The sequence below is a fragment of the Sesamum indicum genome, linkage group LG5 (genome assembly GCF_000512975.1).
Source record: "Sesamum indicum cultivar Zhongzhi No. 13 linkage group LG5, S_indicum_v1.0, whole genome shotgun sequence".
Lineage (NCBI taxonomy): Eukaryota > Viridiplantae > Streptophyta > Magnoliopsida > Lamiales > Pedaliaceae > Sesamum > Sesamum indicum.
Window position 1 is genome coordinate 18595635 of NC_026149.1, and position 19033 is coordinate 18614667.

Consider the following 19033-nt stretch of genomic DNA (forward strand, 5'->3'; position numbering starts at 1 on the left):
CAACTTTATTAACTTATAACTGACAAGCCTACCACGGCTAAATCCGGCATTACAAATTATTTGGATCGACCTATTTGAAAGTCGTTACAATTTGTACCGGTCGTTGTAACGGCAACAGTAGACCATTACAAATCTAGTCACATGCCAAAAGCTCAATTTGGAACTGCTTTTGTAACGGCTTAGTTGAATTTGATTTTATTGTTATTGTAACGGTCTTTGAAACACATTTTGGTATGGTTGTGCTTGATATTTGGATAGGTTTTTGTAATACTCTTTGTAACAGTTTTGAATTATATTGTAACTATTTTTGCCATTGCATTTGTTACCGCTTTTTACGTTGCTGTTGTAACAGTTTTTTGAATGGTCGTTTTCGAAATTGATAAATATTTTTTGGCACAGTCTTTGTAACGGCGAATGATTTTGATTTATGTGTATTACAAAAGCCATTACAAATACAGTTACGAAATTTATCATTTATTTAATGTATTTTGATATTTATTTTATTTAATATTTATTTTTGTAAAATTATATAAATGATTTTTTTTGTTAAATTGTGCAATACTATATAAAAACACATAATATAACAAAAAATTAATAAATTATTTACAAAAATAAAAAAAATATTATTTTAAAATTGTATTTTTACAAAATATATTTTTTTTTAATCTTAATCACATTATCCCCTACGGCCGCGTGTTCGTTGTCATTGTCGGGTGCCGAGGGATCACTTGGAGACTGGGGCATTAGATGATCGGACCAGTTGGGATTGATGCTTCTGATATACCGCTCGAGGGCCAATACCGGTGAAAGCACCTCAAAGTCCGAGTGGAACGATCCAGAAACACGCAAGCTTAAGCGATGATAATAAAATGCGTAAATCAAACCGAAAATGCAATAAAACCATAGTTCCAAGGGATGTACTTTTGGAATTCTCGTGCGTTCGATGTAGTAAATAAAAATAAACGAGCGAATGGTTGAATGTAAAGCAAGATGTGCATAAATCACAAATCAAGAATTACCTTTGATTTGATTTATTTCGAACCTCCTTCGTTTGATCCGTTCACGTAAGGCTTCAACATAGAAACCCTCTAAAGTTGCGTCCACACCATACTGAAACTTGAGACTCCCAACTCAACTTGCTAGAAAAGAATTGACGAGAAAAACATACCAAGTGTAAATTGGAGAGAGGAAAATTATTTTCTTGCTTTGTTATGTATTCATTAATTATTTCAAATTACTAATATATATACCTTGTATGGATGCATTAAAATATATTTAGGTTCATTTAACCATCCATAAGATAATAAAATCCTTTATTCCAAATAAAGGATCACTAATATGACACTTCCCAAAAGTGAATTGTTAGTCAATAGTTTCCTTTTCAAATCATTTCCACCATCCATTCTTCTTAATACTTATCTCCAATTTTAAAACTTCGTATTTTTACTCTTTTGTTGTGGGCATTAATCATAGTGTTCTTGTATCTTTAAATGCAAAAGAAAGCTTTCTCTCTCAATTCTTCAATACAATCCAGGTTTTCTTTTAGCAACTCCGTATTTTTTTCTTCAAAAATGTGCAAAATTCTGTGAGAGGGTAACCCAATTCAGCAGGGATGATCATCTCAGTTCAATAAGCTATTGTAAAGGGACTCTCTCCCATAGACCCATGGGGGATTGTGCGGTATGCCCATAGGACACTAGTTAATTCTTCATGTTTCCCCTAACTCTATCTAGTCTTCTTTTAATTCCTTGTACTAGGATTCGGTCAGTGACCTCCACTTGCCCATTGTACTGGGGTGTATCATTGATGTGAATCTTTATTTGATATGTAGTCCTTTACACCAATCTTGTATTCTACGGCTTTGGAATTGTCGGCCATTGTCTAAGATTAGTTCTCGAGGGAGTCAACAACGATAGATGTTATTCCTCCAATAAATTTCATCACCTTTGTTTCTGTGATACGGGCGTGTGGCTTGATCTCTACCCATTTGGTGAAGTATTCGATGGTTACTAGTAGAAATTTTCTTTGAACGGGAGCGAGGGGGAAAGATCCCACAATATCCATTCCCCATTGCGCGAACGGATAAGGTGATAACATGGTTGAGAGGGGTTCCGTAGGTTGATGTATGAGGGAGGAGTGCTTCGGCATTTATCATATTTCCTCACCAATTATCGTGCATCTTGTTTCATGAAGGGCCAGAAGTATCTAGCCCCCAATGCTCTGCTAGCGAGGATCCATGTTCCCCCATGCGCTCCACAGTAACCACTATGTACTTCTTTAAGAATATGTAGTCTTTCTTGCAGCGATAAACACCGGAGTAAGGGGTGTGTGAAGAATTTCTTGTAGAGGACCCCTCATTGTAGTAGGAAATGGGAAGCTCGAGCCCCGAGTTTTACTGCCTCCCTCCTATTATTTGGGAGGCACCCCTCTTGAGCCATTAGATAACAGGAGTCCTCCAATCACCTATGGAAGACATTGCTTGAACATAAATTGGAGCTCTTAGTTTGAAGAGGTATTGTATGGTAATATACCTCATCCTGCAATCTTATAAAGTACTAGCCAATTTGGAGAGGCAGTCTGCTTTGATATTTTCCTCCCTTGGGATTTGAATAAACTGGAAACTCTCGGATTCTGTCTTTAATTCTGCTATTTGTTGTAGGCATTATATCATATTTTCTTCCTTAGCTTCATACGAACCTTCTACTTGTTTGGCTATTAGCTATGAATCTGAATAAGCTATCAAGTGTCTAGCTCCTACTTCATATGCTATTTTGGGACCTCTTACGAGTGCTTCGTATTCAGCCTCATTATTGGAGGCTTTAAACCAAATAAGAGAGTATTGTCCTTCGAGTACTTTACTGACGTAGTACATCGACATTTATTTCCCGTTATCTTCACGAATTAGGATAGAGCTAATAGCTTGGGGGTGACTAATAAATACAGAAAAAGGGTATCCCTTGGGGACGGTCTCACCGGTAGAGTGAGCCTGCTAAATATCGTTTGAGTTCTTCATAGGCTTGTTGACACGCACTGTCCCACTCAAAATTCTTCGCCTTCTGCAGGACTTTAAAAAAGGGTAGGCTTTTCTTTACCGACTTGGAGATAGAACGGCTGAGTGCCGCCACCCTCCTAGTTAGTCTTTTTACTATATTAATGTTGGAGGGTGCCTTCATGTCCAGAATAGCTTTAATCTTAAGGGGGTTAGCCTCAATTCCTCTTGGGTGACCATAAAACCCAGGAAGCGTCCCCCTTTTACTCCAAAGGTGCAGTTTTTGGAATTGTGCTTTAACTGATAATTCCTCAGAATAGAGACCGTTTTCTTTAAGTCTACCACATGATCCTTAGTCTACTTACTTTTTACTAGCATATCGCTATGTACACCTCGATCTTCTTTCCAATTTGTGGGAGAAATATTTTATCTACCAATCATTGGTAAGTGGCCCCTGTATTCTTTAGGCCAAATGGCATGGCCTCGTAATAGAATGTTCCTACAGAAGTGATGAAACTGACTTTTTTATGGTCTTTTGGAGCTAGTATTATTTGATAATACCCTTGAGATGCATCCATTATGCTTAACAATCCACATCCTCATGTGGAACCTACCAATTGATCAATTTGTGGTAAAGGATAAAAATCTTTAAGGCATGCCTTGTTGAGATTCTTGAAGTCAATACGACATTGGACAATCATTCAAGGAATTGTATTTCTTCGATGTGTTGTGCCGCAAGTAATTTGTCAATTTCAGCTTCAATTATCTTATCTTTTTCTGGTCCCAAGTGTCTCTTCTATCGTTTTACTGGCTTGATGTTGGGATCAGCATTAAGATGATGAATTATGACGTTAGGATCGACCCCTTCTAAGTCTTGGGGGGTCCATGCAAAGATATCTACATTGCGACGCAAACCTTGAATTATTTCTTCACGTACTGCATCCTCCATCTGAGTTCGACATTCATTAATTTCTCAACTGGCTGAACTTTGGGGGATATCCCTCAGTTTCTTTATCTTCTATATCCCTCTTCTCTCGCTTGCTTGGGGGTGTTTCCTTAAAAATTTCATCATCATTTCTTTTTAGCTCTTTGCGTACAACTTCCACGTAACATTTGCGAGATTGGAGGGGGTCTCCTTGTACTTCTCTTATGCCTCCAGATGTATGATAAGTAGAAATTACAACTTGAAAAGCATTTAGGGTGGGTCTCCTGACGTTGTAGGCTGAGCGTGTAACCACCACTAAAAAATTCAACAGGCAAGTCTTCCGAGTATTTCCAGTACCTAGAGTCAATAGGAGAGAAGCCATGCCCCGAGGGTGGCCTACTTCTCCTGCAAAAAGGTACACGAAGGTATTCACCTTCTCCAGGGGATGTCCCTTAACTGCACCTGATCGTATGCCTCTACGAACAATATGTTCACAGAACTTTCTGAATCTATGAAAATGCACCTACTTCATAGTTGGTTAATAATGTTGTGATTACTAGAACCTCATTATGAGAACATTTGGGGCCCGACCATTATGCTCTTTCGAACTGGATGAGGGCGGTGTCCTCCATCGCCCCAACAACCCATATTTTTTTATAGTTATGCTATGCGCCTCTTTGATTTGAGCATTTCTAGCATGGCGGGACTGTCCTCCACTTGGGCCTCCTGCAATCATTCGGATACGAGAGGGTCATTAGCCTCAGCTCTCCTCCCAAATGCATTTTTGTGCTGTTCGCTTAGAAGATACTTGGGGTTGGGAACTTTCGCTTCCTTTCCTTTGTTTGTTTCTTGCCTTCGGTATGGCCCTATTCCTCCAGTTTTCCCCAACAAACTTACTCCTGCAAATATCCGTTTTGGATAAGTCTTTCAATCTCATTCTTCATACGCCAGCAGTCTTCAGTGTTGTGACCGTAATTATTGTGGAAAAACAATAGAATTTGTCAAACTTAGGACGTTGGGGCCTTCTCTCCATGTCTTGGGACGAGCTAGTATGACTTATATCATTTGCAGCAACCTGTTGTGGGTAGATATAAAGGAATGTTAGAAATAGTAGGTCATGAAATTTTAGTTGCAGGTATTGCAGGACAAGAAAATGGGAGTATGACTTTGGGGTTAAGTTTTCTCGAAAATCATAAGCCATAGGGAAGAAAAGGTAACGGAATGAAATTCAGTCTTTGATGGTGTTACCATAAGGATTGAATGACGAGCCCTTTCTCTATATACATATATGTTGGTATGTTGTATGATCAATATAAAACAGAGTATTTTGCAGCTTATATTAATTCAGGATCAGGGATTTGCGCGGCAAAACCTGGAGTTTTCCCTAAAGAAGTAAGGGAAACCTTACCCCCTATTGCAGGAAGAGATTTTTCACAAAAAAATTTAATACTCAATAAGAGAATACGAGAAGCCAAGATCATGATCGGAGGAGCATTTGGATCACTTTAGTTTAGGATAAAAACACCTCCTATTTACTTTCATGATATAGGTATAGATGCCTTGCTTGGTAATAACTTTATTTGAACATTTGCAAGATATATATGTAGGATAGTCAAAAGAATTTATTAATCATTACTACTAATTGTGGTAGTGAGATATAGGTGTTGTGAAGAGAAAAAACATTTAGCAGGATAATGCTTATAAATTTTTACAGCGAACATGGTGATTTCAATGCCAGATTAACTAACCCAAAAATGCAGGACAAGAGGAAATTTGGTAAGGTTCTTTTGCCTTTCATGCAACAGGGACTCATCAATAGTAATAACTTCCACAAGGAATCCGAGGAAGATATTAGGAACCTTAAGGAAGCACTACAAGAATGAAATCGCTAGATATTAGCGAGGAAATCAAGCTTTCTCTTGAGAATATCAAGAGACTTATCTAGAGGAACTTCAGTGCAAAATCTCCGGCATGGTGGGATAGAAACAAGATCGAAGCTACTCTAAAGGTAAAGGAAGAATGCAAGTACGAGTACGTACGATTCAAACCTATCCAGATGAACATGGAAGATAAAAAGGATATCCAGATGATTGTCAAGGAAAGTGCATAATCTTTTTAAAGATTATTTTGAATTCATGTTTGTCTATATTGACGATATATTGATTGCATTTAAGAATATGAAAGATCGTATTAAATATTTTAAAATATTTTCTGATGCATGCCATAAAGAAAGATTAGTGCTTTCTGAGAAAAAAAGCTACTATTGCTGTCAATAAAATTAAATTTTTAGGAGTTCTTATTGACAAAATAGAAATTAAGTTACAGGATCATATTGTGGAGAAAATTCATAATTTCTTAAACGTACTCAAAGACAAGAAGCATTTGCAAAGCTTCTTGGGAGTTGTTAAATTTGCAGGCATCTTCATTAAAATCTTGCAAGATACAAGAAGGATTCCAACTACTTCTGAAAGAAACGGAAAGTTTAAAATTAAAATGAGAAGAAATCCACACGAAAAGGGTTCGTGAGCTGAAATAAGTTTGCAGTAACCTGCCAAAGCTTACTATACCACAGGACGAGGATAAAAATTGGTAGTCTACACGGACACCAATGACTATAGATGTGCAGCAGTGCTCATGACACTGCGGGGGAAGAACCTTGTAGAGATATACAGGAGGGTTGTTCTCAGAACAACAAGCTACAGTTTTGCACATTAAGGAGAAGGAATTCTTTGCAATTTAGAAGGATTTTAAGAAATGACCTTTATTTTTACTTGCTAAAAAATTTACTTTAAAGGTTAATAATACTAGTTAAGGCTTTCTTAAGAAATAAATTAGAATCAAAGATAGAGAAAGCTCGTATTATCATATGGCAAGCCGAAAGCCAATATTATTGTTATAATATTGTAGTTATAAAATCTCATGAAATGTTCTTACAGATTTCCTGACGAGAGATGGATGCACTTAAAACAAACTCCATCATGCTGAGACTCAGGCACCTCCGAAAAAACCTCGAGGAGCTTGACAAGAAGTTCGGGCAGCTAAAGTTGAGTGCCCAAGTTACCGGACAAATCCAAAGAAGTGACCTAGACACAGTCCAGGTCGCCATAAGGAGTTTCTTATTAGTGTCCACCTCGCTATGGAACGATTTACAAGAACCAATTCGGAAGGCATCACCTTCAGGGATGACTCACGAGTTGAGGGAGCATGACCCTAAGCATGCCTTCAGAGTACGGGGCTCTAGACCTGTAGCGTCAGATTCAAGTACCCATTGCACAAGGCCATCATCAAACTTTGGTGAAACGGCAACAATTGAGTCACAGGAAGTGCAAACTCTTGAAAATTCAAGTCAACCCATCACTTCTAGGGTAAAAGAGGGAGAGATTAACCTTAGGCCGATGACAGATATTTCTAAAGTTAATACTAACGAATTGATATCTTCTTGTGCTTGGTTGGACTATCATCACATGTGGGAAAAATTAATTTCCAGCAAACTAGTAATTTCAGGCAAGACCATCATCGAAACATCCAAAAAATATAATAGGGTCTGGATGTTAGAGGAGTCCAACCTAGAATATGTCAGAGAATGGTTGACTTTAGAGTCTCGCTTCAGTTCATAATATGTCACCTAGTTTTCCAAAAATTTTCGGAATGGATTAGTGAGGCAGTCTTTGATTCATGGCAAAATAACCCACACCTAAAGAAAGGCAATATTCTGGAGATAAAATTCATATCAATTGCTACGTAAACTACAAAAAGAGGGTCTCATCCAACATTTTTCATATGAAGTTGCAGAGGCCAAACATGGTGGTTTTTAATAAATCAAGTTGCCTCAGGAGAAGCTCCCCTGCTATTAGCTATTAGTGAAGACGATATTTCTACCAAAAGAGCTTTGGGATTGTGGGTCTGTCTCACTGAGATGAACGAAGTCAATTATCGATTCAAAATTTTCTCAAACAAAGTAAATGGATCGTTCCTGTTAAATTTCATGACAAGAAAGAGCATTGAGTTTGCAGAAAGCTTATTTGAGAAGAAAAGGATGTTGACCTGGAAAAATAAGCTACCAGCGACCGAGGCTACGAGGATGTCGGGCAATGGCATAATCATATATGGTCGTGCTATGAGGAACAGGATAAGCCCCTGTTCGGAACAAAAATTCGTGTCACACAAAAGATTCCCGAACCGAACCAGGACAAGGGAAAAGAAGGAATTTTACAAAAATAAGTAAAAATTGAAGAATCTAAAAAATCAAGAATAAGACTGTCGACAGAAAATAACAAAGACTAACAGTCAGCAAAGCAGGAAAGCCAGCTAGCAATCACATGGCCGATAAGCCATTATAACTAACAGGAGGAAAGGACGCGGTGATGATGAACATAGTGACGTCAACAAAAATAAAGTTTGGAGTCCGGGTTTGAAGTCCGTGGACGCCTATAAATAAGGTAGCAATGAAGCAGATGATGATCATCAAAAATCTTCTCCAACTCTTCAAAACATAAAATCTCAAATTCTAAGTCGTCATGTTTTCAAATTTCTTAATTTATGAGGGTTTCCCCAACGAATCAAGTCCTCTTTTATATGAGAGGCTAAGTAGTTGTCTCCTTCAATGGAAGAAATAATATCTATGTTATATTCCGTATATTTTTTCAATAAAAGTAAAGCTTCAGTTCAACTTGTTTGTACCAAATTTTATTAAGTCCCTATATTGAAGTTCCTTCCACGCCCTAAGGTAGGAAACTCTGTAGGGTTGTGTTGATTGTTGCTGAAGGAGCCAAGTGTCTGCAGACCATCTACAACGGTAGTGTGGTTGAAGAAAGTCCATAAAATCGAGGACTTGGAATACTTAAAAACAAGACGGTCAGAAAAATGTATGAATTTATGAGAATTTGATTTATATCAAAAGCATGTTAGACCTAATTTTGAGCATTATGATAGATTATCAAAAAAGAGCAAAAGAAATTTAATTTAAGAACTAATACTATTAAAACTCTGAAAACTTGGGGAACTATAAGTGCACTTTTATAGTCAATTCCCAGTCAAAGCGCGTGTGACTCACAAAGCGGAAGGAATTTTTTAAATTTTATTTTATATCACAGAGAAGATAATAAATACTTCAATTTTCATAAAAGAATTTTGAACATTTCTATTATCACAAAAAGTCCATAAATTTTTCCCCATATTCATTCCTCATTTCTTTTGTGTGCATGTATGATGCACAATGTGAATATAATTGGTCAACTTCACTAAGTACTTAGAGGTACTTTATGCCAGATTGAGTTTGACTTTGACTTTTGTGAAAAATCCATGTTGTACCGACCTGTAACCCGTCGTCCTCGTACAAACTCCCAGTGTTATTTTCATCTTTTGTTTGTCAATTGCACTACTACTCAAGTTGTTCCCAATAAATAATCCAAACGAAGCCTAATTAACAGGCTCAGCCCATATTATACAAAACTTAAATTTTAAAAGAAAAAACAATATTGCTTCAGATCATCCAATTTTGTCACAAAAACACAAGCCAACTCCATTCTGACTCCACATTAGGAGGAAGCAATATACTGACCAAATATGCAAGGGAGAACATAGAAAGACTAAATGAACAGTTCCATATTTCAAGGAGCAAAATAAAGAGTTGTACAATCCCACAAACAATTCTTTTCCCCCAACCTGCAGCTTTCATGAAATAGGTAGACAGACATGTTCAGCCAAGAAGTTCTAATTCTTACTTCGAGTTTTACCTCTCGTATCGGTATCTTCCCCCTTTAGGAGCACAGTAACGAAACTGGAATCAAGAAGAGTTCTTTAAGACCCACTCGACCAGTGTAGAAATACCAAATCCCGTTGCATTCTTCTTCTTGTCGTTCCATACGGGGCCAGCGATGTCAATGTGCATCCACTGGACCTTCTCGTCGACAAACTGCAATAGAACAGTTTTTGAATTGTCAGATTCACTGACTATTGCCGACCAAGAAGGTCAATCTTCATGGATCTTTATGTCGAAATCTTAAAAAGGCTGTTTGTGTAAGTTTGAATCAGCCAAATTCAGACTCGTGGCTGAATGTAAGCAAAAAGAAGTGTTCTACATTGGTGCTTTCATGTCCAAGAAGAGTTCCATACGGGGCCAGCGATGTCAATGTGCATTTAGGTCAACCATGCTACTTCGCAAGCTTTGGCATTTAGGTAATGTAATTGGACAATGAAATGATGCCGTTTAGATTCTTAAAAATAAACCACTAATTATGAAATCCAGGGGCAATTTTGTAGAACCAACATCTTGATAAGTTGTAGAAGATAGCACTATACGGCAGTGAAGTGTTGGGAATTTAGGTAATGCAATTGGACAATGATATGATACCGTTTAGATTCTTAAAAATAAACTACTAATTCTGAAATCCAGGGGCAATTTTGAAGAACCAACATCTTGATAAGTTGTAGAAGATAGCACTATAGCAGCAGTGAAGTGTTGGGAATAGAAAACAGGTATTTTGAGCTACTATTTGCAGCCAAGTGGAATAAAGGAAAGGTTGGATGGATTCTTTTACCTGCTTCAAGAAAAGAGCGGCCGTGATGGCACCACCTTGACGACCACCTGTATTCACCATATCAGCTACTCCCGATTTCATCGAGTCCCAGTAACTTTCCTCCAACGGCATCCTCCAGAGCTTTTCCCCACTCACCTCCGAGGCTCCAAGTACCTCTTTTGCCAGGTCATCACTGGGTGTGAAAACCCCTGTTTTTGTATGTTAAAGAAAACATCAGTGGATATCTAAGTTACGCTGCCTCCATCTATTTACATAGATGTAATAAGGAAAAATTATAGCAACCCCATTTTGTTACTTACAGATCTTGAATTCAGGCAATAAATTTGTAGCAATTTAGTCAAATTACAAACCACTTACCACCGATAGAGGGTCCAAGAGCAACAACACAGGCCCCCGTTAGTGTCGCCAGGTCCACAATCTACACATTAAATATAAAAACTTCATGAAAACATTCAACTTCAAAATGAACTCCAGAAACAACTTCCAGATGGGATACGCTAAACAGTTTAAAGGTTTTGCTTGTGCATTTCCCTTGAATTTTCAGCAGGGAAGAGAAAAGTTCAACTCTGAATGGCATATGACACTGTGACAGCATTAAATATGCAAAAGTAAAGACAAGCTGATATAACAAGCTTTTAAACCTTTTTCCAGAAACTTTCAAATGTTGAAGGCAAGCAAATACAGATATGATTTGGGTATAGGAATATCGCTTATTTGAACAGTCCACAAAGCTATAGATTAATGATGTCATAGTTGTCATTCCAGAACTGGGTGTCTTTGATCCTCAGAAGATACGACTATTGGAACGCAAAACACTATCACAAATAGTCAAATTTTAGGTTTCATAAATTATGGACATTGATATAACTAAGCCTTTTCTCCGAAAATATTCAAATGTTGAAAGTGAACAAATACACTCGTCTGATCTGATAGTATTACTTAAGAATACATTTCACAAAGGTGATAAAATAAATATGTTCTAGTCGCCATTTCAGAGTTAAGGTAACTTTGCTCCTCCAGAGCCATCATATTTGAAAAGCTAAAAGAGTATCACAAGAAAAAGAAGCCGCAAAGAACAGAATGCAAATGGAGGCGAATCTTAGCATACCTTCTCTACACCTTGATTACAAGCATACACCAAAGCATCTGCAAGTGTAAGTCTGCCTTCAGCATCCGTATTGTTTACCTAGCATTTATAGACACAAATTACATTAAGGGAAAAAATGAGCAAGATATTCTGGGCTGTACTGTTCGATACAAGTGTTAGAACACAGCAAGCTTATAATATTTTCAGCTTCCAAGTTTTATGCTAGAAAAAAACATGGAAGAAGATAATGAAACTATCAGATAAATGATTCTGATTTATTTGACAAATTGGTGATTTTGATAATTTTCTGGAAACCCAGGTAATATTCCTTTATAGAAGTTAACTAGATATTTCTCCAATATCAAGCATGAAGAAAATAGTACAGCTTGATAATGATAGAGATATAAGGAAGAAGAGAATAACATGATCTGAATAACAGCAAAATTACCTGAAATGTAAACCTATTCATAACTAATAAGGAACATATAATGAATCAATAAAGCATCCATTACTACATTTTTGCTATAGCAACTTGATGAAGAATTACTAAATAATTTTAAAAAAGTAACAAGATGAGTTAGAATGTTTTTATGCGAACCAGAGTCAACGAGTATTACTGTTTCTGAGAGCAAATAAATGTATGAGGAATAATGACATGATGCAACAAAGACAAATTACCTCAATCGTCTTTCCATTTGAAGCTGTAACAATGTCCCCAGGTCTCATACCAGTTCCACTTATCATATTCTCACAAGCTGCAACAATGAAGTGAACCTGCATATACATAACCGATTATCAACTTTTCTCTTAATCCATCTAAAAATCCTTAAGATCGAATAATAGATACTTGTGAGCATAGGACAGGGGGTGCCAAAAGGGAATAACCAATAACTATAACTTGGTAATGAAACAAGTCAAGCAAACAGCATATTCCTGAAGAAGCAGCCAGAGAGAAAAATATCCACCTCGACGCCTGCAGGCTTGATTTGGCCAAGAGCTTTTGCTGCACCCAGTACTGCTGCTGAGCCTCCCATATCAAATTTCATGAGTTCAATAGAACAACCCGGTCCCGTCTTGATATTGTAGCCACCACTGTACGATAGAGAAATATTCAAGACTTCGCATGAGAAAAGACCTCATGAGCAGATCTCGACCGCCAAAGCAAACATATATTAATATATTATTACCTGTCAAAAGTCAATCCTTTTCCAACTAAGGCCAGCTTGGTTTTGACTTCTCCACTGGGAGGCTTGTAACATAAATGGATAAAATGAGGAGGATTGGCAGAAGCTGCAGCTACACCCAAATAGGAGCCCATCTTCAGTTCTTTGCACTGTTCTACATCCAATATTTTTGCAGAAAATACATCACTATACTCTGAAGCAATCTTTTGGGCCTCACTCGCAAGTGCTCCTGAAATTTATGAAAAAAACAAAAAGTACAAACAATTTTAAATCATAAAAGGGCCAAATCAAGACCAAAAACATAAAGTCAATTAGGGCCTAAGAAAATGAAACTTCCAGCAATCACCCACTGGCACAAACAACTCATCACAATGTTTACTCAATACATAACAAGGAAAGAACAAAAACCGGACATAACACCAGTGGCATTTTACGAACCAGGAGTGAGCACATTAGCTGGAGCATTTACAAGCTCTTTCCCAAAGATGATCCCAGAACAAACATCTTGTGCATATTTGAGTTTTTTCTCTATCTCAGGTCCAGTACCAAGACCAAGAATTTCCACCGATTTGAGAGATGGCTGTTTTGATTCTGACTTGAACCTATTATCATCAAAAGTCCCCAACACAGCTCCTGTAACATTGAAAATTTAATGAAGTTTCAATTCCATGAATATGAAACAACCAGATGTTGCAGGTTCAATTAAATGTCTAGATATCCATGAAGGAGCATACCAGAAGCTATTGCTGAAGCAGTACTCGGCTTCAACTCTGCAGGGATTCCTTCAGAAGAAGCAAGTGTGATGGCAACATTACTTGCCTGAGTCGACTTAGCTGCCGCAGCAACAGCCTCACCAAGATTGCGGTACGTCACAGTTGCTGATGCAGCTGATCCAAGCCCAATTAAACCAACTCTCTTTGAGCCAAGACCAGGAAGCCTAAGAAATGTCGATTGTCCAGCCTTTCCTGTAAAGTCCTCCTCAGAAGAGGCTTCAGACAATAATCCACCTAACTTCGAATCTAGCTTTTGAAGAACTACATTCTTAAACTTCGAATTCTCATCTTTCGCCAAGTCCTTTTCTGTGACGCCAACAGCAAGTATGTCTCCTTTCCATTCGCCCAGATCAATCTCTTTCGCAGCAAACGAGACCTTGCATCATTCCAGAAAGATGTCAGTTTACTTAAGCGTAATTATATTATCCCAAATCCAAAAGATCAATAGAAACACACTTACATATGGATAAATACTACAGAAGTTAACGTGATTCAGTAAGATGACAAGCAGAAAACCACATGAAACAACTATTAAGCAGAGACACTCCAACAATTTAAATTGGGAAAGGAAACAAAATGAATGGAAATACTTGCAAACAATTAAACCATCCAATCAGTAGAAGAAGAATAGGAAGGGAAAAAAAAATCGTGCAAGCAGATGATACATTCAAGTTGTTAAAGATTATAACCCAAAAAGTTACATTGACAACAAAAGTTAATCAATCCACAGAAAGAACCCAAGAAAAAAAAGGAATAAATCATAGATACAATCTTGATGACTTCAACAAGAAGCCAGTACTTATAAAATCATACGCACAGAAAACATATTACAAAACACAATCAAGATTCAAAGAGTCAGAAAATATCAATCAAAACGAAGAATGTCAAACAAACAAAGAAAACGGATATACCGACTTCAAATAAAATAGAGGAAAACAACACCTTTGGTGGGTCGATCTTGTTGGGTTGAGTGAGGCCGAGAGTGGCTCGAGCAATGGAGTGAGCCATTCGCTTTGCTCTTCTGGAAGAGAGGGGTGGGAAGGTCAAAGAAACAGCCCAGATGGGGCCGAATCGAAATTTCGTGAAAATCGAGGGACAAGAATGATAGTAACAAGAAGAGGAACTGGAAGTAGAAGCGAGTAGAGTGAGGGAAGTTGAAGCTACTCTAATGGCGGCCATCGTAACGTGTGCCCGTCTCCTGATATTTATAGTAGGAAGAGATACAAATGTCGAAACGTCTTCGTGACGTTTACACTGAAGATAATATTGCGGGGCAGCGGCCTTGAAACGAAGGGGGGGTTGAAAACAATAAATTTTTATTTTTTTTAAGGTAAATTACAACCACCTACTCCAAAATTTGATATAAATATAAATATTTTTTATTATTTAAAAATTATAAATATTTATATATTTAGTAAACTTATATAATTAATTTAAATAAAAATTTAAAAATATTAATTTATTTTTATTGTATTTTAACTTTTTCTAAAAAAAATTATAAAAAGATCGATAGAAAATTTTTCAAATTGTCGAAAGAAAAGAATATATATAAAATTAGTCTATAAAAATATTTTAAAAAATTTTAAAAAAGACTAATTTATAAGAATATTTTGATCAGTTCATTAAAAAAAATAAAAAACTATCAGAGAAAAATAAATTGAATTAATTATTAAACGAGTACTAAAAATAAAAAAAAATATTAATAATTTTTCAAACAATAAAATAAGAATATTCAGTTCATTAAAAAAAATAAAAAACTATCAGAGAAAAATAAATTGAATTAATTATTAAACGAGTACTAAAAATAAAAAAAAATATTAATAATTTTTCAAACAATAAAAAAATATTTAATTACGATGAATGTCAAAAGAACTCGTAATTGAAGTATAGAGGCATGAAACTGGCAATATTTGACTTTGAAAGAATATGCTTCTAAATCAAATGCAAATTTATGATTGATGAAACTATATATATATATATATTTAGTCAAAATATAAAATAATTTGTCATTTACTTAAGTATGAAGTACTGAGTGTTTGTAAATATTTAAAATAAATAATAAATTTAAAAAAAATATTTTTATTTTATAATTTTGTTTTGAATTATTTAAAATAAGTTGGTATAAACAAAAAATTATAAACAGTTCCATAACAACTTCTCCAGTTTACAGTTTATTAGTAAATTTGTAAATATTGAGTTATTTTTTTAAATACTTCAATTTTAATTTTTTTTTACGTCTAACTTTTATTTTTAAATACCACCGATTTCTACAGCTACTTAATTTACAACTGATTCTCACCATAAAAATAAAAATTATTGCAAAGATCCCTTTAGTTTCTTATTCAATTATTGGATTGACCTATTTTTTTCCTTATTAACTATGGGACAAGTAGCATCTTTTTCACTTTCTAATGCGTGTGTATTTTTTTTTTTTTTTTGATTAATAATATTACGTCAGCTTCCAATAAGATTTGATATAATTATATAAGATTTAGGTGATTGAAAATTACATTTAGTACTTCTAATATATGTGTTCGTTTAATAAATATATTCCTCAATTAGTCAAAATTTATCGAATTTGTAAAAAAAAAACTAAATTAAAAATTTATATTTACCTTCAATTAACTTATTATAGGCCAAACAAATCCTTTCTAATCAAATTACTCTTATAAGGGTGACGGCGTACCATACCTTTTCACATTTATTAACGTACGACTGTATATAAGGATAGTTTGGTTAGGACAAGATCTCTTGACCAATAATAAGTCAATAATAATAAATCAATCAAACACAAACATGGAATTTTATTTAATAGCAATAGCGTACAAAGGTATATAAGGATAGTTTGATCAGAAAAAGATCTGTTGGCCAGCAATAAGATAGTAATAATAAATCAATTGAACACAAACATGGAATTTTATTCAATAGCAATAGCGTACGAAGGTATATAAGGATAGTTTGGCCAGAAAAATATCTATTGGCCAGCAATAAGGCAGTAATAATAAATCAATCGAACACAAACATGGAATTTTATTCAATAACAATAGCGTACGAATGTATATAAGAATAATTTGATTAGAAAAAGATCGATCGACCAACATTAAGTCAATAATAATAAACCAATCAAACACAAAGATGGAATTTTATCCAATAGCAACGCCCTCTATATGTAGTTTCTTGTTCAATTATTGGATTGACCTATTTTTTCCCTTATGAATTATGGGACAACAGCTTCTTTTTCCACTTTCTTGTCTGTATACATGTTTTCTATTTTAAATTTTTGATCAGCTCATAGGTTTTCCCGGTTCTAAACCTGGTGCACAGTATGAGTAATTAAATGAGGTATAAAGATTAAGTTTTTTTTACTATTTCCGAATATCAATTTAAGTTCATTACATGATAGTATAAATATCCATTTAAATTTTCTAACAATTTCATTATTTTATAAAGACCTATTTTAAATTTCACCATTTTTAAGTGGGCCTTGAAAATTAATTAAAAAAAATTAAAAGGATAAAATTGTAACATAAAGTTAAACGGGTTCTTGAAAATGTTGAAATTTTCAAATGGGTCTTTATAAAGAAATGAAATTAATGAATATTTAAAATTATTTAAAAATTTAAATGGGTCCTTATTGATTCGTGTAATGAACTTGATTCTTGAATCAGTATTTAGAAGTCAACGGTTATATAAGCCCTTTGCATTAGCGACATGGAAAAAATCAATGCATTATATATGGAAATAAATCATAATTAATAGAGGGATTTGCATGTCCAATAAGGAAGGCATAATTCAAGAGGGGATAAGGTTTCACGTTATCTGTTCCTTAAGCAGCAAGTACTCGAATGAAAGGGAACTCCTTCTTCGTGCAGACTCCTACCTGGTGGGGAGTCCTATTGGCTGAAGAGTCCAACCCCTTGAGTGCACCTTCTCTCTTCGGGCTAACCTTGGAAAGATGCAGCAGGTTTTTGTATTGGGCTTTTTTCTTAGACCAAGTTTGCAGGCTTTATCCTTAGACGGATTCTGGGGTGGGGGTTCCTCCTTGGGCTGAGCCAACTATCCTCCTCATGGGCCGATCTTAAGGAAACAAGCCTACTTTTTTGGGTAATCGTATTTGGACCATACCCATCAGTTCTATTATCAATTTTTCATTTCATGAGATTATGAAAAATCGAAAATTTTCTTACTTGATACTTTTATTATTTCATGAGTTCATGACATATATGTTTTTTGTGTTAGTGATAACTATTTTTGTTTAATTTATATTTATTATTTTTTTATGAGTTCATGAAATTTCTTATGTTTAAATTTTTTCATTCATTTTCACTTTTTTTATCATCAATTGTTTTTTTCATGAGATCACTAAAGATCAATTTTTTTTTATTGTTTACTTGTTTTATTTTCAATTTTTGTTTCATGGGTTCATAAAATATATAATTTTTGCTTAATTTTTATTTATCTATCTTTTCGAACAATAAAAGATATTCCAAATCCATAATAAACAGAAAAAGGAGATCACACCTCAAGGAATGAATGTTTTTTTCTCTCCTTGGTTTTTAATGTTATTTTATTATAAATTATTTTATTTTGGGAGTTCATAAATATGTGGTTTTATGTGTTAATTATATAATTTATATTTACTATCATGACTATTTTAATTATTATTGTGAGTTAGTACTTTTTAATTTTATAATTATATTTTCAATAATTTTATTTATATAACCTAAATCATTTCCATAACGAACATTCTCTTCATAGGTTTTACCAATTATATGTATTAATTTTTAAGTTACACTAAACTTAAAAATATATTATAATCAATTTTCATTTAGAAATGTACATTCTATTGAATATTCCTTTGTTCGTTAGCCATTTTATCAACTTTATTGTACGTAAATTAGATATTTTTTTAATCTAACATTTGTATTATATATTGATTTTTTTTTACTAAAGAATAAATTCTCCTAATTCTAATTTCTCTAATTAGATTGAAATTTTTTAATTGGTTCTCTATAATTCTTTAAATTATTTAGGTCATCAATTATTTATTCTCCTCTTATTATGCATACTATTTTATTTATATTAAATTTCAAAAAGGCATTTCTTCTTCCGTTAAACTATTATTGTCAATTAGTATAAAATTCTGATTTTTTATTAATCAGTGATTTATTTATTTATTGATTTATTTTGTATATTATAATTTGAACTGCAATAAATTAATTATGTTTTCATCATTTAGTTTGCAATTTATCTTCTTTAGAAGTTGCCTAAATTTTATTAACAAAATTTTGAATAGTATGTTAATTTATTATTAAACTGATATTTGAATAAATAATTTATATTTAGTAACTTTCTTCAATATTAAAGATGGTTGTGGTTTAGTTTATAATACTTATTTAATTATTTCTATTGATATATCTCTTTTGTATACATTCTGAATTTTAATTTATTTAATATTTAGGCAATGTAATTTGAAAAACAAAATTTATTTGTATTATAAATCTAAAAATATCTTTTTTATTTAACTTACAAAAAT

The 19033-nt window shown here is 34.4% G+C and overlaps 1 protein-coding gene and 1 long non-coding RNA gene across 2 annotated transcripts; both read right to left on the reverse strand.

Annotated features, from left to right (window-relative positions):
• Positions 697-8045, reverse strand: LOC110012021. The gene is made up of 3 exons (XR_002287165.1): positions 7959-8045; positions 1020-1139; positions 697-850 (listed from the first exon to the last, which is right to left on the reverse strand). It is a non-coding gene; the product is annotated as an uncharacterized LOC110012021 (long non-coding RNA).
• LOC105162933 (leucine aminopeptidase 2, chloroplastic) lies at positions 9372-14748 on the reverse strand. The gene is made up of 10 exons (XM_011081109.2): positions 14440-14748; positions 13459-13873; positions 13163-13357; positions 12728-12953; positions 12506-12632; positions 12219-12314; positions 11562-11639; positions 10811-10871; positions 10454-10641; positions 9372-9828 (listed from the first exon to the last, which is right to left on the reverse strand). The coding sequence occupies exons 1-10, from the start codon at positions 14674-14676 to the stop codon at positions 9700-9702; spliced, it is 1752 nt and encodes a 583-aa protein (XP_011079411.1). The 5' UTR covers positions 14677-14748; the 3' UTR covers positions 9372-9699.